This window comes from Littorina saxatilis, linkage group LG12 (assembly GCF_037325665.1).
Source record: "Littorina saxatilis isolate snail1 linkage group LG12, US_GU_Lsax_2.0, whole genome shotgun sequence".
Lineage (NCBI taxonomy): Eukaryota > Metazoa > Mollusca > Gastropoda > Littorinimorpha > Littorinidae > Littorina > Littorina saxatilis.
Window position 1 is genome coordinate 39,486,730 of NC_090256.1, and position 26,874 is coordinate 39,513,603.

The 26,874-nt window shown below is 40.3% G+C and overlaps 2 protein-coding genes across 2 annotated transcripts in view; one reads left to right on the forward strand and one right to left on the reverse strand.

The window, feature by feature from the left end:
• Positions 1-2,748: 2,748 nt before the first annotated feature.
• LOC138981928 (uncharacterized) lies at positions 2,749-12,362 on the forward strand. The gene is made up of 3 exons (XM_070355102.1): positions 2,749-3,390; positions 3,886-4,242; positions 5,398-12,362. Exons 1-3 carry the CDS (start codon positions 3,331-3,333, stop codon positions 5,908-5,910), a joined length of 930 nt encoding a protein of 309 aa, XP_070211203.1. The 5' UTR covers positions 2,749-3,330; the 3' UTR covers positions 5,911-12,362.
• Positions 12,363-26,874, reverse strand: part of LOC138981925 (integrin alpha-4-like) — an 84,516-nt gene continuing 70,004 nt past the window's right edge. The window contains exons 11-21 of the mRNA XM_070355097.1: positions 25,864-26,046; positions 24,955-25,158; positions 23,553-23,731; positions 22,081-22,215; positions 21,308-21,804; positions 19,477-19,651; positions 18,771-18,923; positions 17,879-17,998; positions 17,235-17,327; positions 16,781-16,900; positions 12,363-15,908 (exon numbers count right to left, since the gene is read on the reverse strand). Of these exons, the coding sequence (XP_070211198.1) occupies positions 15,450-15,908; positions 16,781-16,900; positions 17,235-17,327; positions 17,879-17,998; positions 18,771-18,923; positions 19,477-19,651; positions 21,308-21,804; positions 22,081-22,215; positions 23,553-23,731; positions 24,955-25,158; positions 25,864-26,046 (2,318 nt within the window). The 3' untranslated portion in view covers positions 12,363-15,449. The remainder of the gene's footprint in view (positions 15,909-16,780; positions 16,901-17,234; positions 17,328-17,878; positions 17,999-18,770; positions 18,924-19,476; positions 19,652-21,307; positions 21,805-22,080; positions 22,216-23,552; positions 23,732-24,954; positions 25,159-25,863; positions 26,047-26,874) is intronic.

The window sequence follows — 26,874 nt, forward strand, 5'->3', positions numbered from 1 at the left end:
GTGTCTGTAAAATGCACATTAACCTGTGTCAGTACATGTGAAACAGATGTCAACATGTGTCTGTGAAATGTAATATGTCTGTATTAACTATATATCTGTGTAAAAAAAAAAAGTGTACATACCATACAGTAGCCTTGTGATACAAACCAGTGGAATATTTTCACAATGATGTGACAGACCATCCCTGATTGTCATCCATTTGCATGTGACATGTGTGTTGGTTTGTGAAATGGAAGTGGCTGATAAGATATCTCTCATGCTCTCATTCTAAACCCTGTCTCTGTCTTGTTCTTGATTTTAAGTGATATTAAATTTGCAACAAAGAGTCTGCTCTTTAGTATGTGTACAAAGGACCAAGAAATACATTAAACTGTGAATTTTGGAAGATTGTATCAAATTACATGATTTTTTTTATTTATCCCCATTTTTCAGGGGGGGGGGGGGGGTGTAGTATCTTTTAAACAGCCAAACCTTAGCACATGAAGATACACATATGTATTTTGCATATGTACGAGTGTGTGTTACAACTTATGTATGAAATAGAAGAATTCAGACAAATAAATGTTGGGTTTGAATGGGTTGTGAAAGAGTGAATACTCTTGCTTAGTGAGGCAAGCTTTCTACACATGCTCCTTGTGCACGTGTTTGAGACACACCCCTCACTAGTGACTGGCCTATAATGTCACGTGGGAAAGTTTTGACGCACCAAAAGCAAGAGTATTCATTCTTTCACAACCAATACAAACCTGACGGAGTTATTTCCAAACATCATCTATTTTTATGGCATACAACAATTGTGTCAAGAAAATAGGAATCATGAACTTAAAGGTATCTCAACTGAATTGGCTGAGATTGGTCCATTGTACTTAAAGGGGGAAAACAAATCGTTGTTTGGATGGTTTTAAGTTTTCAATACAGTTTGCTATTTTGTGCTGCTATAAACTACAACAAGTCGCGTAAGGCGAAATTACTACATTTAGTCAAGCTGTGGAACTCACAGAATGAAACTGAACGCACTGCATTTTTTCACAATGACCGTAGTCTGCCGCTTGTGCTAAACGGAGTGAAACTGATGAGCCTGTTTAGCGCGGTAGTGGTTTCGCTGTGCTGCATAGCACGCTTTTCTGTACCTCTCTTCGTTTTAACTTTCTGAGCGTGTTTTTAAGCCAAACATATGAATCAGGAACCGACAAGGAATAAGATGAAATTGTTTTCAAATCGATTTCGGAAATTTAATTTTGATCATAATTTTTATATTTTTACTTTTCAGAGCTTGTTTTTAATCCAAATATAACATACTTATATGTTTTTGGAATCAAAACATGATGAAGAATAAGATGAACGTAAATTTGGATCGTTTTATAAAAAAAAATCCATTTTAATTACAATTTTCAGATTTTTAATGACTAAAGTCATTAATTAATTTTTAAGCCACCAAGCTGAAATGCAATACCGAAGTCCGGCCTTCGTCGAAGATTGCTTTACAAAAATTTCAATCAATTTGATTGAAAAATGAGGGTGTGACAGTGCTGCCTCAACTTTTACAAAAAGCCGGATATGACGTCATCAAAAGTATTTATCGAAAAAATGAAAAAAACGTCCGGGGATATCATTCCCAGGAACTCTCATGTAAAATTTCATAAAGATCGGTCCAGTAGTTTGGTCTGAATCGCTCTACACACACACACGCACAGACAGACACACACACACACACACACACACACACACACACACACACACACACACACACACACACACACACACCATGACCCTCGTCTCGATTCCCCCTCTATGTTAAAACATTTAGTCAAAACTTGACTAAATGTAAAAATGTTGCAATAGAAGTTATGTTATATAAATGAGGATTTGGGTCAGACTTTTTGGTTTAATCTTCATTGATTGATTGATTGATTTATTATTTATTTATTTATTGATTTATTATTTATTGGTTGATTGATTTATTGATTTATATTGCTTTGGTCCCAGTATGTGTGTTGTTTTTCCTTTATTTATTTCGTCCATTTTCTGTCATTATTAATTCTGTTGCGGACAAAAAAAAATGTTTAAGTATTTTAAGAGTATTCAATGGGATACATGTATAGATAGGGAAAGAGATGAGGACAGATGCATGTCAGTAGGTTGAATGACTGCGTCACATAAGTATTTCTGTACTGTAAGTGGTAAGAGAGCAATATCATATTGTATTCAAAGGCATGGTGTTAGAAATGGTAACATTGCAAAGCACTAAATATTCTGAGAGTCACATAAAATTATTCTCAATGTGATGTAATGCAGTTCTAGATGTTGTATTGTTTGTGTTATAGATAAGTGATATTGCTCGTTATGTTATAAAGCACCACAAAAGAATGTTCTAGAAATAAAAAAATCCGTTAGAGTCAAGCAGTGGTCTAGGACTTGTGTGTGTTTGACTCTGAGAGAGAGAGAGAGAGAGAGAGAGAGAGAGAGAGAGAGAGAGAGAGAGAGAGAGAGAGAGAGAGAGAGAGAGAGAGAGAGAGAGAGAGAGAGAGAGAGAGAGAGAGAGAGAGAGAGAGAGAGAGAGAGAGAGAAAGAGAGAGAGAGAGCGAGAGAGAGACAGAGAGAGGGAGGGGGGAGAGAGACAGAGAGAGAAGATTAATCTGTTGATTATCTTTTTCTACAACGGATATGTTGTCATCATGAAGTTAAACAAATCCAACCAAGAATCGTTAAATCATATCCTGTACAGGCGTAATGACATGCAATGAAACCTCCCTTTCAAGGCCTTCATTGTACGATAACTGCAGGTTCTTGTCAAGGGAAATAGTGTGCTAAGAGTGTACAAGAAAGAAGTCCTGATCAAAGTACTTCCCTGGTTTCAAGGATCCTTGTGTAGAGGATGGTAAAACCTGCAAATTCAATGCACAATGAACTACACAGCTGCAGCACTCCAGTGGAACCAACAAACTTACTGCGGACACAAAAGATCTGAGGGTTATTTGCCAGAGCTGTGTTCTATTTTGTGACACGCATTTTCTGTTATGGCTAACAAAATTCAAACAGCCAAAAATTTTGTAATTTTTATTTTTATTTTAAAGTCTCTCATGGTGATGTTCTGCAGACAGTAATCTTTAAAGTCTTTCACCAGATGTTTTCAACATGAGGATTCTGCTGCATAGAGCAGCGCATTGTTGAAACTGAAAACCCTGAAGCGGTTGTATGTTTGTCTTTTCCACAACATCAGGCCAGCGCCAGCACTCTTCCGTGAACATACTTTATTAGCATTAGCAGCACATGTGTGAATGATGGTTTTAATGTTTCATCTAAACAGGCACAGACAGCAAGCCAATTGCCATGGCAACTATGAAGGGATTGATCAACAACTTTCTTCACTCTGACCAAAAACGTTTGCAGGTACGTGTGTTGAATTTTCTATCAGACTGGATTTAGTGGCTTGCAGATTAATGCTTCTCTTTTTTTAAAGTTTTTGTGTGTGTTTGTTTGCTTTACCAAAAAAAAAAATTTGTGTGTAAGTTGAATTTTCTGTTACACTGTCTTTGGTGGTTTCATGGTTTATGTTTCTTGTTTGTTTGTTCGTCTGTTTGTTGTTTTTGAGTGCTCTAAATGAAGCTACGTAACATTCAGCAATCAGAATTGAGAGAATCATTTGCAGTTGCCTCAAACCCTAAACGTGACACTTAATAAGTTTGTTTTAATTTTAAAGACCTAAAATCAATTTTTATCATTGTATTTCATGTTGTGCATTTGACTGGTTGCTTGTGTCAAGCTTTAAATCTTCACGATGCCATGAACTGTGCTGTGCTTGATTTTAATTTTTATCTTTATTTTACACTTTTGCTTATAATCATCATCATTGCAAAATAAAAACTCCACCCTCTTGAATGATAGGAAGCCTGGAAACAGCATCAGCCACCTCACTTCCTAAGTCCACCTGCACCGAAACCTGAGAAGGTCAAGGACATAAAAAAAAAAGATGTCAAGGTCAAGGTCAAACCAGCCCCGGCTCCAGCACCGTCGTCAAGCAACACCAGCAGCAGCAGTAGCGCAGCGGAGCAAGGAACACCCGCCAAGGTCCCAGCACTCAGTCGCTTTGCACGGAGAGGTCGGGGTCGGGGGTCACGACACAGCGCAACACCGAGGGCTAAGAGGCATCAGTTCTGCTGCAGCTACTGCAATTACGCGTCCGTTCGTCGCTACAACACGGAGCGTCACATTCGTCTTCGGCACCCAACTTATCGCTATAAGGTTTGTGGTTTGTAAGTGTGACAGTGTGACGCAGTAGTCTCCCTTCATAGCAGCCTCTGCCGGCAAGGAGCGTTGGCTATTTATAGTAGCTCGACGTTTCTTGTACTTCGCAGGTTAGACATCTGTCAAGTGTGGAGAACTGCTTGTAATGGGGTGTGGCTGCTGTTGTCTCCTGGTATGCTCTTATGAATTAATATAACCTTTGCGCTCACATGTCAGTTTTTATAGGGCTATTAATTTAGCTCAAACTCACTCCTGTTTGACTGGCTTTAGTGATTCGAGTGTTTCGGGCACTCGGTTGCATAAGTGAAACAATTCAAAGTGTTGGGGTGTATTATTTCCAAGCATCTGGTGTTCCACTGCAAATGTAAATGTATGTGTAAATGTACCCTCTGCTATGCGTTAATATTAGAGATTATATGTTAGAGCAAATCTACAACTACATGTACTTATAATATGGTTGATTATATAAGCCAATCCACACAAACCATAAGAATTCTGAACAGTCATATAGGCAGTTAATGATGACTGATCAGATACTTATGGAAAATTACACAGAGTTTAGCATGTGACAGTCCCCCCGCGGGTTAGGGGGAAGAATTTACCCGATGCTCCCCAGCATGTCATAAGAGGCGACTAACGGATTCTGTTTCTCCTTTTATCCTTGTTAAGTGTTTCTTGTATAGAATATAGTCAATGTTTGTAAAGATTTTAGTCAAGCAGTATGTAAGAAATGTTAAGTCCTTTGCACTGGAAACTTGCATTCTCCCAGTAAGGTAATATATTGTACTACGTTGCAAGCCCCTGGAGCAATTTTTTGATTAGTGCTTTTGTGAACAAGAAACAATTAACAAGTGGCTCTATCCCATCTCCCCCCCTTTCCCCGTCGCAATATAACCTTCGTGGTTGAAAACGACGTTAAACACCAAATAAAGAAAGAAAGAATAGACCCTATCAGTATTCCAAGTTCTCGCAATCTTTCGTGGCCTTTGAAGCATAGCAAAACATCTGGGATGGACTCTTACGAGAGCTGCGAAAAGTTGATGCACTAAGCTCTCGCGATATTTGAAGCATAACAAAGAGCGAGAGCTGCTCAGATTACAAAAAGGTCTATTGTTTCTCCTCCTAACACTGTTCCCCTCTCTGTGTTGGCAGTGCCCACTGGACAACTGTGGCGTGATTCTGCTGGACGACACTGAGCTCCGTCTGCATCTTCAAGGTCACAGTGGCGCGGCTTTCTTCCTCCGTTGCCGAGACTGTGGCGTCCCCTGTGGGGATTACGATTCCCTCGTCGTCCACCAGCGAAGTTGCGGTGCCATTCAAGGGGGGAGCGATGCTGCTGCAGAAACTGAAAATATGGCTAGTGGTGAAGGCGAAGTAGATAGGGTGGGCGGATCGCACGATGACGTCGGTGACAGTTGTCATGACGATGATGGAGACAGTGATGACGAAGATGGTACAATTGTCATCAAACTGACTCCCGAAACTTCAGAAGATATGGAGGAGGAGCAGGAGGAAGGTGGTTCAAGCCCAACCCAGGTTGTGGATGATGCTGGAAGTGACGATGACGATCGGGACTCTGTGGAAATCATTGAAGATGACAACCTGCCTGTTCACTTCATGGTGAAGGAAGAGAGAGAGGAGTCTTCTCCGACCTCCTGTAGTTGACAGGGCAGCAGTAGAAATACCTAGCTGTAAGAATGGTTCTGCTGAGCAAATCAGGTTCATTGGTGCCTGTGACAAAAGGGGACCAGCCAAAAGTGTCCCTATCTAGGTGTAAGAATAGCTCTTCTGGGCGAATCAGGTTCATTGGTGCCTGTGACAAAAGGGGACCAGCCAAAAGTGTCCCTATCTAGGTGTAAGAATATATAGCTCTTCTGGGCGAATCAGGTTTATTGGTGTCTGTGACAAAAGGGTACCAGCCAAAAGTGTCCCTATCTAGGTGTAAGAATAGCTCTTCTGGGCGAATCAGGTTTATTGGTGCCTGTGACAAAAGGGGACCAGCCAAAAGTGTCCCTATCAAGGTGTAAGAATAGCTCTTCTGGGCGAATCAGGTTTATTGGTGTCTGTGACAAAAGAATATTCTTGGTACAGTGGTCGCCGCTTAATAAAGCCACTTCTGGACCGACGAAAAATGGCTTTAATAAGCGGCGGATTTATTAACCGGCGGTCCAGGAATACGTCATTTTCGAAAGAAAAAAAATCTTCTCTTTTGTTTACGTCACTGTCTCTTTCTTTCGTCATTTACACTTGTTTGAATCTAAACAAAACTTCACGAAGGATGTGGAACTTTTGTTTTAATTATGTACATGTACGTGTACTTTGATCACTTCGGTACATCAATAATTTCACTGTCACCGTCACGAATCATTACTCGGCAGAGAAGAACGATTTTATGAGTGTTTGTTTGGTGGTCGTCTTCCACATCAGAACAAAATAATGTGAGTTTTAGTCACAAACTACGTGATTTCTCTGAGAAAACTGGCTTTAATAAGCGGCGGGTTGGTTTTATTAACCGGCTTTTTCTAATACATAAGATACAGTGAAAACTCCGGATCGTCTGAAATCGGCTTTTATAAGCGGCTGGCTCTATTAACCGCGGTTTTATTAAGCGGCGTCCACTGTACCAGCCAAACAAGTGTAAGAATAGTTCTGCTGGGCAAATCAGATTCATTTATGCCTGTGATGAAAGGATATTTTTTGGACCAGCCAAAGGTGTCCATATATAAACCAAGCTGTAAGAATAGTTTTGCTGGGCAAGTCAGGTTCATTGGTGCCTGTAATAAAAATTTTTTCTTGGGAACAGCCAAAAGTGTCTATATGCCAAGCTGAAAGAATAGATCTGCTGAGTAGATTACGTACAGCATTACCTCTGATGAGAGGCTGTCCTTGGGACCAGGCAAAAGTGTCCCTATGTCACAGGTGTCCTTTCATGAAGCCAACATTTTGGTAAGGCTAATCAAGAAAAGGACAGCAAATTTCGTCCTTCATTGGAAGGTTTCAACTTCTTCTTCTTCTGCGTTCGTGGGCTGAAACTCCCACGTACACTCGTGTTTTTGCACGAGTGGAATTGTACGTGTATGACCGTTTTTACCCCGCCATTAAGGCAGCCATACGCCGCTTTCGGAGGAAGCATGTTGGGTATTTTCGTGTTTCTATAACCCACCGAACTCTGACATGGATTACAGGATCTTTTCCGTGCGCACTTGGTCTTGTGCTTGCGTGTACACACGAAGGGGGATAAGCCACTAGCAGGTCTGCACATAAGTTGACCTGGGAGATCGGACACATATCCCCACTTAACCCACCAGGCGGCCGCGGCCGGGATTCGAACACTCGACCTTCCGATTAAGAGGCCGACGTCTTACCACCCCGCCACAGCGCCCATCGGAAGGTTTGAACTCATTGGAGAGGCTTTGAGTACCACGTAAAGTGGTCTGTACTGTACTAAAAAGTTCTAAGTTATAGCAATACTTATATTCCAGAACATTACCTGTTTGGTAAAATGTCACAAGTTATTTTACTGCCATTTTCAAACTACAAGGCGCTGGCAATGATAGGGCGTATCATTCATTATTGGAACAGAAAAATACTGTGTCCATGCATAAGACTTTACAAAACTCTCACAAAACTATGATGGCAATTAAGCGTAATTGATGTGTGTGTGATTTTGTTTGACCATATCAATTAAGGCCAGGCACGGTAGTGCAAATCAGATCAAAATCACAATTGTTCATGATTTGAGTAGTTTGCAAGATGTTGATAGAAGTATGTCTGTTTGACCAAATGACATGTTCTTTGTCATTGGGCAGGTTTATCTGTATGAGATTGGCCAGGAAACTTGCATACTCAGTCGAATTTGAACTTCGTACTGCAGGTTTCTTACAACGTCATGTGATTTTGTTATTTGAAGATGGGGAGTAATGCTATGGAAAATTTAGTTATGATGATGGTGGAAAGGCTCAGGGTTTCTTCTTTTCATATTAGCAAGCCCTGCTATGCTAACTTTGTTTTTCTGTCCCCAGAACTAGAGTCTATTTGGGACATGACGTGGTTATATGCTAAGAAATTAGTAAGCCTCAAGGCTGCGAGTGTAAAATATTGATAGGTATTGGTATTGCTTGTTTACAGAAAGTACTGGTCTGACAAAAACATTGAAACCCAATTTTAATAAGTCAAAATGCTTGTCCTTTTTGGGACAGTTTATGGCAATTTCTATGCGTTGTTGTATCAACAGGATATGTGATAGTGATAACTTTATTTTAAGAGTATGAACATGGCTGCACTGTGATGGTGATTTTTGGTTGTGAGTGGCATTGTGTTACTTTAAAGATGTCGGGCATGTTAAAATGGTGTTTTGTTTTGTTGATAGCTCAGAGTGTACTGGTCAAAGCGGAATGATTCCAGTAATTAACCCATCAAAAGAAAAGCTCATTTTTGGCTCACGTAAGTGTAGCCTATGTGATGCTAAACTTTGTCTGTCTGTGCGTGTGTATGTGTGTGTGTGTGTATGTGTGTGATAGAAACTTCAACATTTGACTAAACACCAAAATACGAATTTTACCTGGTTATTATCCAAGCAACAGCTTCAAAATATTGAAGCAATGATCAACATTTCGTCGGCACGTATGTAGTTAAAGTGTGTATCCAAAGAAAACGGGTGGTGGGGGGTTTTGGGGGGTTTTGGGGGGGTAAAAACAGGTGACTGGTTTGTGTCGTGTGTGGTATGTAGACCAGGTCAGGGGTCAAGGTTAGGTCAGATCGCGTGAAGGATTGTGGTATAGATACAGTTATCACCAAGCTGCAGTTCGCCGATTCGGAGAAGACGATTTCACATTGTTCGGTTTCGTAGCTCCAGAAAAATAGATAAAGAAGATACCAAAGGAGATTTCCTACAGGTTAATCTGCACAGCGTGTTTCCAGTGTCTGCGCGAGGAAGCGCTGTCGAAAGCGCAGTGTCAATCTGGCCATCTGGCAGTCGTGTCCCCGTAAGTAGGCTACAGACAGACAGATCTAGATCTAGTGTCTCGCACTCTTGCACCGTGTCACCTATGCTTACTGTGTGTGTGTGTATGTGTGACGGAGTGATTGAGTTTGTGTTACTGTTTGTCGATTTCTTACGTGAGCCTTGAAGGCTTCGCCTCTTGTATAATATTTAACACAGGGAAGTGTTTTTGCTGGCTGTTGTGATAGTTTAATGTCCTGGTTACTGTTGAACATTAAACAAACATTCTACTGAATTTTTAAGGAGGCACATGGTGTGAACATTTGTGAAAAATTGTCAAAACTGGATCTCTGGTTTTTATAAATCAGTTCCGAGGCATCCTGCTTTCTGCGGCGCGGGCAGAGAAAATGTTCCCTCTTTATCTTCACCGCGCTGGCAGCAAAACCCCCCACGTGGAGGGGTTTTCAGACAGGCCAGACACAGGTTGTCCCGGAGGTGAAATGCACCTTCATAAATTTTGCACACTAATGTGAATACATGTACCAAACATGACCTGTTATGTAAATTTAGTTATAGCAAAATAAGTGCGTAAGTTTTAAATTAATGTCAAACATATTTTTAAAAGTGATAGTACGAGTATGCACCCTCTCCAGTACACACAATTATTGTGCAATACCAATGAAATTTGGTATCCTGATGTACAAATGGCTGATATATACAGTTAAAGTAAACAAAATACTTTATCTACATGTACTTTAAAATTTGGTATTTTTTTTATCAATCATTTGAAAAATGTGCATATACTTTGCAAAGACTTTGTATACCAGCATATTTTAGTTATCTGCATTAGTGTGCAAACTTTAATGAAGATGGGTTTACAAGCAGTCAAGATACGGCTTTGGCAAAATGTTCCCACCATTCGCCGAGTTGTCTATATATATCAGTGCGCTTAACGTTTGATTTTTGTGATAAAATCTTGGGAGCTACTGGTCTGTATGTACCTGTACATTTTATTTTTGTCTGTAACGAAAAAAGTACAGCAGTTATTCTTATGTGTGTGTGTGTGTGTGTTTGTGTTGTGAGTGTGTGTGTGTGTGTGTTTGTGTTGTGTGTGTGTGTGTGTGTGTGTGAATGTGACAGTTAAGTTACATTTGAAATATGTTGCTAATAGAGGTATGTAGAGGTTACATGCCGAGTCTCAGTGATTATTAAAAATAATGGTCGAAGTTAGCGGATCATGAAAAATGCGAGCTTCAGCGTGCAAATCATTCCATTCTGTTAACACTTCTTGTCAGTTTCCCTGTTTTGGACTAAAATCAAGTACACAGATATGCTGTTATTCTGATGTGGCGGTAAAGGCAGATATTGTGTGTTCTTTTTATGTTTTAGTATCACTTAGGATAATGTTCTTTCGTCAAATGAGACTAGCAGACGAACATTTGTACCTGTGTTCCAACGTTAATTACTGTATGAAGTTCAGTTTTCTGGGGAAAATAGTGTATGAAACCGCTTTATGTTGTTTAAATTGATGAGATGTGTGCATTAATTTTGGTTGCGTGTGATCTGTTTATAAAATGAAATATTGTTGAAAACTGACCGTCGGATTGCAGTCAGTGTTGTCGAAGAAACTGAGTGACAAGAAGGGGAACTACTCTTGTCGCTAGACAAAGTATGAGTTGCTTACCTTGGGAATTTGCTTGTGATGAATGTTTGTGCACGGCAGATCTAGATTCAGAAAACAACCGAACTCATGGATTTTACATGGAGATTCATGTGTTCAGGCCTGTAGTTGTTAATTTAAATGCGGTATGCTTGTATTGTTTGCTCCAGAAATGTATACTTCGTACATTAGAGCGTTCGGAACTTTTCAGTCGCAAAAGTAGTACCGAAACAGAACAGCTTCTCAACCCATTGCACTATCGAGGATTCAGGTTGTTGCTGGCTTGTTATTTGTTTGGTTTCTGGGTCATTATCGAAAAATAACTAGCTCTACAAGTTTACAGAGGTAAAGAAGCAGAGGGGGGAATAAAATAATAATAATTTGAAAAAGATCAACTTTGTTCAAATGGCCAACAGACTTATTGGTTTTGCTTAAAAAAAAGTAGATAAGCATGAGTAAAACATGAATGGCATACAAAAGTATATGTACTTTTAACCTCATACTTTCACTTTGATGTTTCTTCATGTCTATTTAACATGGGTAATTATGTGAGAAAGTATTTGTGATATATATATATATATTGTAATTGTTGTTGACTGTGCTCTTTTCAATTATGAGAGACTGTTAAGTAAATTTGTTACCAATGTTTTTTTCTGTTTACCGACACCATTTAATCATTCCTATGTTGTGGTTTGCTTGTTTTAATGTAATACAGTGAAACCCCCTTTTACAACCCTGTTAAAAGACCACCCCTGTGTTAAGACACCCCCCGCGGGTTAGGGGGAAGAATTTACCCGATGCTCCCCAGCATGTCGTAAGAGGCGACTAATGGATTCTGTTTCTCCTTTTACCCTTGTTAAGTGTTTCTTGTATAGAATATGGTCAATTTTTGTACAGATTTTAGTCAAGCAGTATGTAAGAAATGTTAAGTCCTTTGTACTGGAAACTTGCATTCTCCCAGTAAGGTCATATATTGTACTACGTTGCAGGCCCCTGGAGCAATTTTTTGATTAGTGCTTTTGTGAACAAGAAACAATTAACAAGTGGCTCTATCCCATCTCCCCCCTTTCCCCGTCGCGATATAACCTTGAACGGTTGAAAACGACGTTAAACACCAAATAAAGTAAAGTAAAGTAAATGTTAAGACCCTAGTTTTTCAGATTTTCTGTTATAACATGTGCAAATTTACCTCTATTTCAAGACTCCCGTTGTTTCAAGACCAGATTTTCTCAGATTTGTGGCGTTTTTAAACGGGAGGTTTCACTGTACATGCAGTGTTGTACAGATTCATTTTGTTCACTTGTTGATGAAGAAATATGGAACTGACCATACATTCTTAGGTTGAAAAATGCAGCTGTTAATGTTATGTGGTATATAATAGTTCAATAGAGACTACATGTATTTGTTGTGTAGTAAAAACTATGATTCGTTGTATTCTTGTGTATACACTGTGACTTGATGTTTTGTGATATAAAGACGATTAATTAAAGTAATAAATAAATCGACAAAAAAGGATGAGATTGTATCAGCTCTTTTATTACAAAACATGCCCACAGCATGCAAGATCTGAATGAAAACCAAAAGATTATGAAATTAAGTGCACAATGGATTTCTTTTCTTCGTTCTTTCTTTCTTTTTTTCTCGATAAGAATCTGTGAATTTGTTAAATAATGAACCAGAATACTTCTGTCCCTAAAATGACGCACAAATAAATAAAACGAACAAGAAAAGAACACTTAGATGCGGTTTAAATCAGAAAATGTATTCTCTCAATAGATAAGGCATTTCCTGAGACTCTACCATGTATATTTTTTTCAGGTTACCAATGTAGAATTCTTTAAACAGAGAAAACAAACCCATGGACACCTGCAACTATTACTGGTGGGCTATCCTTGATACAGCCATCAACTTAGATTCTGGAAGTGTGGAAGAACAACGAAACAGAAAACATGCTTCAAGAAAGCTGTCAAATGGGCCAATGGATTTAGAGTCAAGTATTTTCAGATAGTCATCTGGAGAACAATGACAATAATACTGAAGAACATCCAATCAGAAAGTTAATGAATAAGTTAAAGGCACAGTACAACCAGGTAAGCACACTTTGTTTCATGCAGACAGAGGCATTCCCTAGGAATGTTTCAGTTTACGCACACTTCCAAAATAAGACAACTCCAATAAATCGCTGTCGCAGCTTGAAAAAAAAAAAATCATTAAGCCTCTCAGCTCCTACGTAGCAATTCTAGCAACAGGGTATTTCTACCCTGATATCAATTGATTTACTTGTTCAATGAAATAATGGCTTTTAATCATTCATAATTGTAAAAAACACACAAAAAAACATGTGTCAATTGGTCCACTGGTTAACAAAATACAAGCAGTTGAACACCAGGGCTGGTAATACATTGGACCACCAGGGCTGGTAATACATTGGACCACCAGGGCTGGTAATACAGTGGACCACCAGGGCTGGTAATACAGTGGACCACCAGGGCTGGTAATACAGTGGACCACCAGGGCTGGTAATACAGTTGAACACCAGGGCTGGTAATACAGTGGACCACCAGGGCTGGTAATACAGTGGACCACCAGGGCTGGTAATACAGTGGACCACCAGGGCTGGTAATACAGTGGACCACCAGGGCTGGTAATACAGTGGACCACCAGGGCTGGTAATACAGTGGACCACCAGGGCTGGTAATACAGTGGACCACCAGGGCTGGTAATACAGTGGACCACCAGGGCTGGTAATACAGTGGACCACCAGGGCTGGTAATACAGTGGACCACCCACCCCCTTTTAAGACACCAATTGTGGTAAAGTGAAAGGGTGCTCTTATTCCTTACACAAATCAGGACAGATCTTTGGCAATAAACACAATCCTTTACCCTGGAATGACGGTACCTGGAAAGCTAGAGGACAAAATAGCTTTGCTCACGTCTCAAGCTGTTAATCTGTAGTTGTGCTTCTTTTCAAATTTCAGCTAAATTTTATTCAATAAAAAAAAAATCCACCTTTCTTGTTTTATATATTTGTAAACATAGCAGCTTTTTCCATCTATGTGGAATCACTGAAACTGCAACAAAACTGAGATATTCAGCTGTTGCTCCCATCTCTTCTACTTTGTCTCCTTTACTATACCCATGTCAAATCCTACACACATTCTCTGAAACGTACCAAGTATGTGTAACCCATAACAATGAACACGTCACAAAACACATTAGTGAAACCCATCACAACATACAGCATTTCTGTGTGCCAATAACATTTATGTACATGAACACGTGGATACAACAATTGGCAGTGTTTTCATGAAATATCAAACACATATATAATCACACACATATATAATAAAACATGTTTTTTTTGTGTGAACAGTGTGGCAGTGCTCAGCGTTTGAAACTGTTTGAGAAGTTTTGTGGGATTTCAAACAAATCTGACTCGATAAAAAAAAATTAGTATCCAATGTATACATAAGAAGAAATAAAAAAAGTACTAAAAAACCCAATTTAAAGTTCAATGTAAAGATTTTTGTTCACAGACATAATGACGGACAAACTGACAGACGGGCGGCCCATCTGTCCATACAGACAAACCTTGCTCATAATACTATACTCACCGATTACTCACAAATCATAATGCACAATTATGGAACTTGAGATTCGTTGTCTGTGAAAAAGTGCAGGGAATAATAGTACAGTATTATAAGGCACAATAATATGAAGGCCAGTGATACAAGAGATCAGAAGAAGAGTTGTCGAGTAAACATTATTGCACAGAAAATCCTGGTTATTCAGTAGAGCAGACTCTTCTTTAGAACCCATGACCACTTCATGCAAAGTGTGGACTTGCTGTCAACATCTTTTTTTGTACATGTATCCAGCCCTGAATTAAAAAAATAAAAGGTTTCTATGTTCTTGAGTGTAAATTATAACTAAGTGATGAAGATGCAGTGACTTTGAAACGTGATTCTATTATAAAAATGTGCGTCTACTATGTTTTTTGGTGGGGTTTTACACAAATTTATGATTTTCTGTGTTTTCAAAGACTAAGCTGAAAGGTTTTTGTGCTTTTAGTAAATAAAATTTAAATCAGCACTGAAAAGTAGGTATGTGTTTAACCACAGCTATGCCCACTAATCATGTCTAACAAGTGTCTCAAAATTATTACAGCCTCTTTGAAATAATGTTTGTCTTTGAACAGACGGGGTTGTAAAGAAGAGTCGTTCTGCTGATTATGTATACAGAAAATGTACATATGACATTAAAACCAAGAACTGGGTTGCTTTGGCACTGAAGGATGAGGAACATTACAGTTTTCATACATTAGCTATAATTCAGAAACAAGGCAACTGTAAAAAGAGTTTTACAATCTTGAATAACTTGTCACTTTTGCACAATTAATACTAAACTGTCTGCATTCTCTCTTTCTCTCTCTCTTTGTCTCCCAATTCACTCTTTATTGCAACAAATCATGTATCAATTTTTCTCTCACACACACACACACACACACACACACACACACACACACACACATGCCTACACACACACACACACACACACACACACATCCTCAGAATTGTTTTACCGACCAACAACAACAAAATCAGACAGTATGTTCCAGTGGTTCCAAGTACAGCTGGTTGTTAAAGGCGGGCAGTGGGGGAGGGGGTGGTGGTGTCCAATGCTGAACATGGTGTTGCTGACCCCTACTTCTCCCCAGACTCCCCCCACCAACACCACCACCACCACGCTGATGCTGACGCCCACCCAGACTGTGGGTGTGACTCTGAACGTCATTGAAATCATTGCTGGCGTTGTTGTTATTGTTACGCAGAATCAGCGTGTGCTGGCTCTGGTCTGGAAAGAAAGAGTTGCTTGGCGGGAGAACCATGACATCGTTGTCGTCACTGAGGGAGGAGAAGGGAGGGGGAGGGGTGGAGAAGGGCTCGGGACTGCTGCCGGAACTGGGAGGGTGGAGGGCCTCCAACTCTTCAGGGTGGGTGGAAGAAGTCTCGATCAGCTTCTGCAGCTCTTCTCGTCTCTTTCGCCGGAAAAATCCAAACTGCAGGGAATGAGAAGCGTTGAAGTCAGGTTAGATTTGGCATGAGAGCAAACTGTATGTCCAGGTATACTCAGTCAGAAAGGCAAAGGTTTTTTCATTTTAAATTATTTAAAAATCGTCACCACCAATTAACTGCTATTGTGAGCCTACTTAAAAGCAATTCCAAGGAAAACAGAGGGCATGAAAAAAAGATATTGGAACATATGTTGATTCGTTATTTATTTATTTCAAAATTGTCCTCACTAATTAAGTGATTTGTTGAGCATACTTAACAACAATTACTGGCAAAATAGTTAGCACGAAGGAAAGATCTCTGAGACATCTTGAATCGTTGATTTATGGGGCTTGGATTTATATTCATGTCCACACCAAGATCTAAAAGTTGATACAATGGTACCTGTGATGAAAGTACACCCTTGGTGTCCCTACATTGCAGGTGGCCTGTTGGCAGCTATATTTTAATGCCGAAAAGACAATAGGAGAATAGGTGTCCTTTCAAGGGAGGTGTTCGCGCATCAGAGGGGCCTTAGTCATCACAGGTACCACTGTACCAGCATTTCAACGTCGTCATGGACTGTTGGTGTAACTCATTTTAGACAGCTATATTAAGGCCGAAACTGATTATTTTTATTATCGAATAGTGCTTATATGTGTACCTGGTACGAATAGAAAGATAAAAGAATGTTTAATCGTGTATACTCCATCCTATTTTATGGAATGTTTCTCATTGAGAATGATTTACTTAGTCTAAAGCACAAAAACATCAAAATCGTCAAGAATCGAGTTATAATACAATTCCAGGACGATGACGATTTGCTGTTCGACCAGGTAACACAGCAGAAGACAAAGACAACATGAACATCAACACTCACCTTCCATAGAAGAACGATAAGAATATAGAGCAGAAGAAAGCCGCTGACAATACTGACTCCCAGCACCCACCAGGCAAAGGCTGGCCGGTAGTGCAACTTGTAAACTATGAAGGTCGTGGCCTGGAAGAACAGAAGAATGCAGATCAAACAATTGTGATTCATCTTTCAAATTGACAAAATTTCAAAATCCGGAAGAGATAGACTGCTAACATTTCAAATCAAAAATAGAAAAACAAGAAAGGTTAAATTGTGTCATGTTTAATTCAGGCACAAATTTGTGACTGTTTTGTTTTGTCCTAACTAATCAAACATTCCACAAATTTGACCTTTCTTGTTTTTAGCACACAAACTTGTTTTTTGCACAAAATCATCAGGGAACCGTTTTACTGGTACAAAGTGAAAAGAAAGGGGACATTGTCTTGAGACACACACAGTAAATATGAGTGCAACTCACATTGGCATTTTTGTCGGCAGAAATAGACACATATGATGGAAGATCTGGTTCCTGGAAAGTCGCCTGTGAAATGATACGAAGCTGTCTCCCAACCTGGCAAATCAAACAAATCAGGAACAGGTTTATGACCATCTAAGAGCTTCATTTGACAAAAGAAAAGATGCAAACCTCAGACAGGTGACAATTTGTTTTATAAGAATCGGAGTAATGACCTATTGCAGACGAGATGGCTCCCAGGTTAACTTGTAAGATGATTATGTCTCTCGGAGATAACTTTACACTTCAATCCGCTAAAGATTTAACTCCCATGAAATATAGCTGGTCACCTAACAATTTGTTGATCAATTTTTATCTCGTTCTGTTTTACTTATGCAGCTTTGCAAAGTCTATAGCAGTTGCTCCTCTAAATGGGTAAATAAGTACAGGGTGACCCCCCAAAAATGACAAACATAAAAAAATGCTACAAACTTGAAACTTTGTGATGTGCTCATGCATAAGCTGAAGTTGATGTACACCAAATATGAAGTAGTTCGTTGAACAGATGCAGAAGTCATTAGCATTTTCATGGGTAGCATTTTTGGGGGGGTCACCCTATAAATTCCAGTTTCCCCATACTGTATGTGTTTCACAATCAATCCACTTACCTTCATTTTGTGCAGGATGTCCTGTTTGACGGTGATGTTGAGAGAAATGAGGAGAGCCTGGTCCTTGTGCAGCAGTCCCACATAGCAACGCACAGTGGTACACTGTCCTGGTCGGCACACCTGGAGATACAAGAATTAACAATAGTAGTGTTGATACTAAACGCACACAAATAAACAAGACTGGAGCAGGAAAGAACAGCCGAAAAAAGTAAGTCAGGGTCTGTCCTCCAGTCTTCAGGGGTAAGATTAGTATATGAACACTACTGGAGCAGAAAACAACTGCTGAATAAAAGTAAGGCCGAGCCTGTACTAGAAGCTTCAAGGATGGGATTTGTACACAGACTGCCATGAATATGCTTTTTCTGTCAATCTAAAAAACAGAGTTAGTGTATGAGTGTTTAAAACAAATAAAAAAGGCAATTGGATCTCATACAGTCGAACGTGCCCTTGCAACCACATTTGTGACCCTCCACCACGGAATGAGTCGCATGTCACCTTTGCATGATTTTCATATTTTTACATTTTCCTAAAGAGTTTTTTATGCTCTATCCAGTGGTGAAAACCGTTTTAGAAAAGAGCAAAAACTGTTTGAGTTATAAGCCTGTAACTAAGGTGACCCTCACACTGTTACCAGACACTCCCCGGACTTATATTAAGCCTAGCGCAAAACCGCGCGAGGTGACATGCGACTCATTTTGTGGTGGAGGGTCACATTTGGAAAGTGGCCACTTCGAAGGATCCCAGACTAGTTTTTCTTTTATATAATTCACCTTTCCATAGCAACCACCTGTCTATAACAACCACTTTTGGTCGGTCCGTTGGGTGGCGGTTATAAACAGGTTCAACTGTATTACGTTATCTAAAGTTACGTTTAATTCTTCATTCTACTCACCAGATCAGAGCTGGTATAAGCGCTCTGCTGAGCAGACTTTTCACGTTCATCATCACTAATTTCTGTTTCTTCCTTCTGTTTCCTCAAGTTGTTTGTGTCCGAGCTGACCTCACAGTCGAGAGCAATGTTGTCGGCCGAGTTGCGGGACTTTGCCTGCAAAGAAAAAACCCTGGATAGGTCAGAGAAAAATATTTACGAAGAAAAAATGTCTTGAAAAATGTATAGGATATCAGAAACCTGCCTGGGTACTTCATTTGTGAAGCAAAGCCATGTATTCAGTTAAACTGTCACAACTCAACAAAATGAAACAAACACTGACACAAGACAGAGACATGTGCACGGGCTCACACACACACACACGCACGCACGCATGCACGGATGCATGCGCGGACGCATGCGCACACACACACACACACACACACACACACAAATACACACACCCAAACACAAACCACAACACACACACCCAAAATTCCCACAACACACACACCGGCTTCAGACTCAACTAAAAAAAGGAGACCGAATTTTCATCTCTTCACAGCTGGACCAGATGTTATATTCACCATACCTGCATACCGGTATACCATAGCTGTATTCACCATGCATTCATGTGTATCACACATCTACATTACTGAGCCACACAAATGTGTATCATACCTGTGTATCATATTCACCATGCATTAATGTGTACCATACCTCCTCATACCTGTACGTTACTGAGCCACACGAAAGGTGTGTGAGGCAGAGTGATGGTCAGTTGACCGTGGGGGAAAGGGCTGGGCCCCTGGTTGTGCAGTGTGTACAGGTGAATCAGGCGAAGCTCCGTCCTATTGTTAGGCAGCAGTGCACGGGGAGTCCCCAACTGCCCAGGTATGGAGATGCTGAAAGTGAAAACACCACAGTTAAATTAGTAAGGATGTTGGATGAAAAGTAAATTCAGCCTCCACATTAAGTGAGTTCTGGTACAGTTCTGGTACAGTAACACTCCACTTTTAGGACCTCAAGTCCAGGGGTGGGTTGCATGAGACGACTTAAGCTGGGCGGAAATGTGCTCAAAGTTGAGATGGTTGACTTTACGCCGAAAGCGCGAAAACCGGGGTGCATGAGCGGTCTTACGTTCGTTGAGCACAGCGTTTCTTGCTTAACTTTGAGCCTGCTCCCCCCCAGGCTTAACGCTGAGCTTGGCAGAGATAACAGACTTAACCAGCCAGTTGCCGCTTGCAAGATGATTTTTTAAAACCTTTTATCATTTGGTGCTATAATAGGTCGCACCAACGCGACGGAGTTAGACAACTTTCTTGTTTACTTCATCTGTGCCCGGCAACCAAAAGGTTTTTGTTTTTGTTTTCTTTAGGGTGAAATCATTTTTTATTTTTTTATTTGTTGAAATATGTATTTATGTATTTATTTATTCAATCATTAATATATTTATATTTTGTTGTCTTTTTTTTATTTGTTAGAAATAATCTTTTGTTACCTAATGCTGTCTCTAATAAGTGTTTTATTATTTGATTTTTAAAATTTTATTTTTTTAATCTTATTTATTTATTTATTATTTATTTATTTTTTAATCTCACATTATATGATTTTGGTTTCTTTTCCTTCTATTTTGTTTTTACTTAATTTTTTATTTCGATATAATTCGTGTTTTTTTGTAATTACTGTATTTTTATCTTCTTTTTGTATTTAATTTTTTAATTTTTGGTCGATGTTTACCTTTTCAGTAGAGAGCGATTCAAGATCAAGAAGACAATCTTTATTTTTCTTCTACTCGATCCAACATGCACAATGCACAAAATACTACTATAACACCCATGGAGAGCCTCCGGCGTACAGCAGCCTTCATCAGGGCCTCCGGAGTTGCTGTCTGAGCGAACGACGAAGAAGAAGAAGAAGTATTTTAACGCCGTACGCTCTACTTTGTACTACACACGGCATCTCCTGTGTTGGTATGAGCGCGCGCTTCCTGTGCATGCTTGAATGCGCCCAGATGCCGCAGAGTACATTATTGTGTAACAGACGGTCTCTCATGCGCCCTTTTCCCGCAAACCTACTGGACTGCAGTTTGCATTGGCTGTTGCTGTCCACATTTCCCGTGACGTCATGGAATCTCCCACTAACGCTCTAAGTAGGTCGACAACGTCGACTTGCCCTCTTTCTCTGTTGAGTCGGCCCTAAAGACGGCTCATGCACCCCGACTTCGTTTCGTGCTTTGCGGATTCTTAACAGAGCAAGCTTTAGAGTCAAGTCGAACCGTTTGAGCTTGGAATTTGAGTTCTCTCATGCAACCCACCCCAGGTCTTAAAAAAGAGTGAGTCTTAAATTGGGGGTATATTTACTGAGGCTTTGAACAGGAAACCTAAATAAAAGCAAGGTTTTAACAAATGGAGGTCTTGAATTGCGTGTTTTCACTGTGGTCCTAGACTACATAAACGCCATTTTACATGCATGCACGCACGCATGCATGTGCACACACACACACACACACACACACGCACTATAAAAAGAAAGCTACAAGTAGGGAGATCATTCATTACCTGTGAATGTTAACGAGGGACCTAATCTCCACAGGAATGGTGACATTCACAAAGTTGTCTCCCAGCCTATCTGCAGCTTCGTCGCTCGCCGTCTTCACCTCCAGGGAAATGTTGAATGACTTCATGTTAAACGGCAAAGCCGCCGCGTAAAATCGCACCCTGAAAACCACATCAACGCCAGCCACAACGGGCGAAGAGAGATCACATTCCAAGGATGCTGAAGTGTTGGGAGACTTGGCAGGAATGCAGCTGACTGCGGAATTTCCCTGAAGCAAGCGAGCGCGGCTAAATTTAATGGTGTCGGGGTAGTTCATGACGACGTACGTCAGGTACGCCAGCTCTCCTGTGTTGTTGATGTGAACGTCCATCTCAAACATCGGAGAGTCGTCGATCAGCAGCTGAGTCTGATCTGCATCCGTTCCAAATATAGGTGTGGCGTTGATCTGGAGCTCTGCCATGCAGACGCTGTCCGGCCCACAGTCTTTCATGTAAATCACCTGCAGAGGTAAATTCAGTTTGTCATCTCAATATCAGAAATCTTAATTTGCAAGAAGATAGGTTCTTGCTGACATACCCACATCCCCTCCCCATCAACCCTTTTCAAATCAATAGATTTGGTTTAATTTCTATTTAGTAAAGGGGCGGTGGTGACAGGGAATATCATTACTCTTCATATATCTGTACATTTATTTTAGAAGATAACAAACAGCAGTCCAAAGAGTGTGTAAAAAGTATTTTCAATCTCAGTAATTCCCCAGTCATTCAGTTCTCACTTGTCGAGTTTCTTTTGTTGGACTGTAGATGTTGCGTATTGGACAGATGTCACAGCCCATGGAAATGCCCGGAACGTTGGGTGGAATGTCGTAGTCCAGTTCCAGCTGCAGTGGGGTGATGACATCACGACTCTCCTGAAATAAAACCATCAGCAATATTGTTAAATGGAGAATGTTTAGCTACACTGTTTTTTTGCAGAGAGGAGCAGCCATTCTAGCTTGTGAAATTTTTTTTTGTTCAATGGTACAGTAGACTTCTACTAAAAGGCGCTCTTTGGGGCGTAAACAATCAGACCGCAATATACATGTTTCGCAATTTGTGTCACTGGCATCGAAAAAAAATCGGTCTTGTTCATTTTCTGAGTCCAAGTATGTCGTCGCCATTTAGCCGAATTCATTATGTAGTGCAACGCGATATAGTGGAATTCCGCTGTATTAGTAATTTGAGGCCCCTTGACGAGCACCCATCTTCATATAAAGCCATGTTCCATTGGCCTATAAAAGTTACCAACATCAGCGATACCTGTGACAGGAGAGAACCCTAGGGACTAGCCAATGTGTCCCTAAACGGCAGGTGTTCTTTTATGACAGGAATATTTGGGTTGAGTTTACAGACTGAGGGACAAGTGGTGTCTATTGCTTGGAGGTGTCCTCTCACTGGATGGAACTATCATTACAGGTAAAGTGGAATCCCCCTTTTAAGATCACCCCCCCCTCCCCCCTTAACCCTTTCACTGCCTGTGGGATGTCAGTTGACGTCCTGGGTAACTTGCTTTAAAGGACAACAAACCGTTCAATAAACAACAGTGGAAAAAGAAATGTATTCATTAATACATCAAGGGCACCCTGTAAGTTGTCAATTCAGATAAATACAGGTAGTGCTTTGTATACACATATTTCCTGGCAGCGAACATGTTAAGACTCCCTCCTTTCTACATTCTTGGAGGTCTTAAAAAGGAGGTTCCACTGTACCACTATAAACCCATGGGTGCAACCTGGAAAATTCCAAAAACCGGCAAAAGTTGGGGTCCAGCTTTTTTAGTATTTAAAATGCCAAAAAAAACCTCTCCTGGAACAAAAACATCGGCAGCCGATGAAACCAAAAACCGGCTGCCGGCGTGTGGCAGAGTTGCACCCATGTAAACCTGTCAGGCCAGAGCACTTGCAGTCTTTGGACATTTTCATCTGGTCCAAAAAGGTGTCCTTACATGCACTACTGTATAATTAAATGCTTGAAGAAATAGAGAAAAAGAGGAAATTACAAGGAAATATTTTAGTTTGATTTAATTAGTGCTGTTTACAAACTGACACTGTTTAATCCAAATATTTTCTCAGCACAAGTATACTGATTCTAACAAAACCAACTTGTTACCCCATGATTATGATTATTTCCTGAAAAAAGCAGGAGAAGAAAAAGAGAAGAAAGAAAGAGAAAAGTTTCACCTAAATATTTTCCCGGCAAAAGCACTGACCCTGACATAGATGGTGTACGTTTTGAGACAGCTCCACAAATCCTGCCGCAGCTCTTCCACCACAGATGTTTCCTCCACCTCCTCCCCTGTGTTGGGGCCGTCGGACAGAACAAGGAACATGCGAGTTCTCTCCCCTCTGTGCCGTTCCAAAGTGTCCAGCCTTAGCGTCATCTTCACCTCTGTGGCAAAAACGTACAAATGCTTCTCAATGGTTTTTTGAATGACTGCAAAAAGTTTAAACTGTGAGTTACTCTCTCTCTCTCTCTCTCTCTCTCTCTCTCTCTCTCTCTCTCTCTCTCTCTCTCTCTCTCTCTCTCTCTCTCTCTCTCTCTCTCTTAAAGAGTCTTATATATATAATAATAATCTGTCTTGGTCAAAACATTTAGATACACTTTGTAAAAATACTTCTAAAAAAATATATCAGTTATCAAAAATTAAACACTTTCTAGACCTACGCACACGGAAACTGTTTTTTCAGGCATATATTCAATCAACTATTGATTATGCGTCCACAGTGTGGGACTCTGCAAGTGCAAACACTTTGAAACACCTGTGCTCTTTACATAGACGAGCTGTTAAATTAATTCTTTTAAAAAATGCATCTCTCTCTACGTCTGATTATAAAAAATTAAAGATTCTTCCTATCAAATCAAGATTTACCTATAACAAAGGTGCAATGATGCATAGAATTATGTCAGGGAATGCACCTACATTCATTGCCTCAAATTTCAAACTGAATAATTCAATAAAACTAAACAAATTAATTACCCCAACCCCTAGAATTGACCTTTACAAATCAAGTCTTTCTTATTCTGGCGCCTTATTGTGGAACTCCATTCCTGATTTAATTAAAATGCAATTCAGTGAAACTTCCTTCAAAGAAATGTACATGCTGTTTCTCTTGGAAACAAGTAAATAATTATGTGATAATATTACATCATTGCTTGATATTCATAATGCATTTTGAAATGTCTTTTTAATTTTTTGACATGTTAATTATATAAATTGTATTGTAATTAACTTAACTTCTATTTCTTCTTGTTATTAATCGAGTTACCCTCAATGGGCAAGGGCCGGACGAAAAAAAGCATGTATACTTTGCTTATTCTGTTAACCTCGATAAATAAATAAAGTTCAAAATTCAAAGTTCTCTCTCTCTCTCTCCCCCCCCCCCCACACACACACAAACAGACAGGCCCACAGACAGATCCAGGCATGTACTTTGGCTTCAGCTGCCTTAAATAGGGTCAGGTACCCATTTCCAGCTGGGAGGACTGGAGAGCGCTTAGAAAAATCGGGTATTTGTATTCACCCGTGTGGGGATTGAACCCACGACCTCCAGCGTGAGAGGCAAGTGCTCTAACCACTGTGCCACTCTCAATCCAATTTCAGCCCCAGTTACCTGTGGCAGGCGGTAAGTTGATGCCCGAGTACTTGAAGCAGACGGTGGCCTTCAGACACGGAGTTCCCCTCCCCTTGTACACACAGGCTGGCTTGGCGTGGGACACTTTTGACGGAGAGATGGTGAATCTGGCCTGGAGGTCCAGCACTGACCGGGTGCGTAGCAAGACTGCTCTGTCAGACCCGTAGGCTCCCACTACAATATCTGAAACAAGTAAGCATCAAGATGAGGATTTTGATGCTGTACAAAACACTAATCATAGGTGTTAGTACAGGTTGTTTTGGTCCGTTTCCTTGTCTAAACAACGAAGTGACTGTGACTTTCATATGCGAAAATTCGTATCGTCTTGTGTCGTTCTTTTATCAGTGAGTACAGTAATCCTTTGTTTTTTAACTCTGTTTCCTTGTGTTTACAAACCTCTGACCCGTAGGCTCCCACTACAATATCTGAAACAAGTAAGCATCAAGATGAGGAACATTCTCGAATGTTGAGCTGTGCAGAACTGTAATCATATGTGTTTGAACAGTTTTCTGTTTTTGTTTTCTTGTTGTTTGATTTACAAACAGCCCGGATATTTTTTTTGCAAAGGTTGCACTCTCTGTGTCTATCTGAAAACGCGCCTGCTTCTTCCAAAGAATCTGTAGAAGTTAGCAGAAACACAGATCTTGCCACAATATCTACCAGAAAAATATTATGCACAGACCAAATGTATGCATGATGCATGATGGCTCAGTAACTTTGTTGTTTTTGTTGTCATTCTCCCTACATCTATACTCCTCTCTCTTATTCGTGTTTCCTCTTAGTGCTAAAGAAAATCTCTTCCCTCTCTTGATCCCCTCCTCCTCCTTTTTTTTCTTCAGGAAGCAAGATTTACAAGCTGTGCAAACACCTATAAATACATGAACTTACCTGCATAATAATTTCCATCAATGTCCCATGATCGTGAGATTGCGTAGCCAAAGGCCCTCAAGCCAGGATCAATGTCGCTTCCAACGATACGCTGGGAGAACTTGAGGTACAGGCCAGTTTTGGCTCCGTTGTAGATATACACCACCCCTGTGGTGGCTTCATATGGAGCACCGATCGCCACATCTGGTGGATGACACACATTTTGTTGTAATAAATCAAAAACACTACTGAAGACTTCTTCTTACGACATTCTTCTTATTCTTCTTCGTTCATGGGCTGAAACTCCCATGTTCACTCATGTTTTCGAATAATTTTTTAATTTTTTTTAACGTGTATGGCCGTTTCTACCCTGCCATTCAGACAACCGTACGCCGCTTTCGGGGGAGAAATATGGCATGAAACACTCCCTTGACTTTAGAGTATTGCTAAAGGTACTGCGCCTGTCAAACTAGCACAGGTCATAGTGAAAGGCTCCAGCTGCTCAAGAATGTTTCTGTACATTTTATGATGGTAAAAGACAGTGGAACCCCCCACCAACAATGCGAGAAAATCAAGTCTTTAAAAGGAAGAAGTCTTAAAATGGGGGTAAATTTACAGATGGTGTGAACATAAAGTGTGAGAAAACAGGATCTTAAAAGGGAGGAAGTCTTAAAAACAAAAAAACAAAAAAACTGGGTGGTCATAAAAGAGGGGTAGTATGATCCTTGTCTTCTTCTTCTTCTTCTTCTTCTGCGTTCATGGGCTGAAACTCCCACGTACACTCGTGTTTTTTGCACGAGTGGGGGTTTATGTGTATGACCGTTTTTACCCCGCCATTTAGGCAGCCATACGCCGCTTTCGGAGGAAGCATGCTGGGTATTTTCGTGTATCTATAACCCACCGAACTCTGACATGGATTACAGGATCTTTTCCGTGCGCACTTGGTCTTGTGCTTGAGTGTACACACGAAGGGGGATAAGGCACTAGCAGGTCAGCACATAAGGTGGCCTGGGAGATCGGAAAAATCTCCAC

Coding starts and splice junctions, on each gene's coding strand:
- LOC138981928 (XM_070355102.1), top strand. CDS start 3,331: ATGGCAACTATGAAGGGATTGATCAACAACTTTCTTCACTCTGACCAA. Junction 3,391..3,885: donor CTGACCAAAAACGTTTGCAG/GTACGTGTGTTG, acceptor CTTGAATGATAG/GAAGCCTGGAAACAGCATCA. Junction 4,243..5,397: donor ACCCAACTTATCGCTATAAG/GTTTGTGGTTTG, acceptor CTGTGTTGGCAG/TGCCCACTGGACAACTGTGG.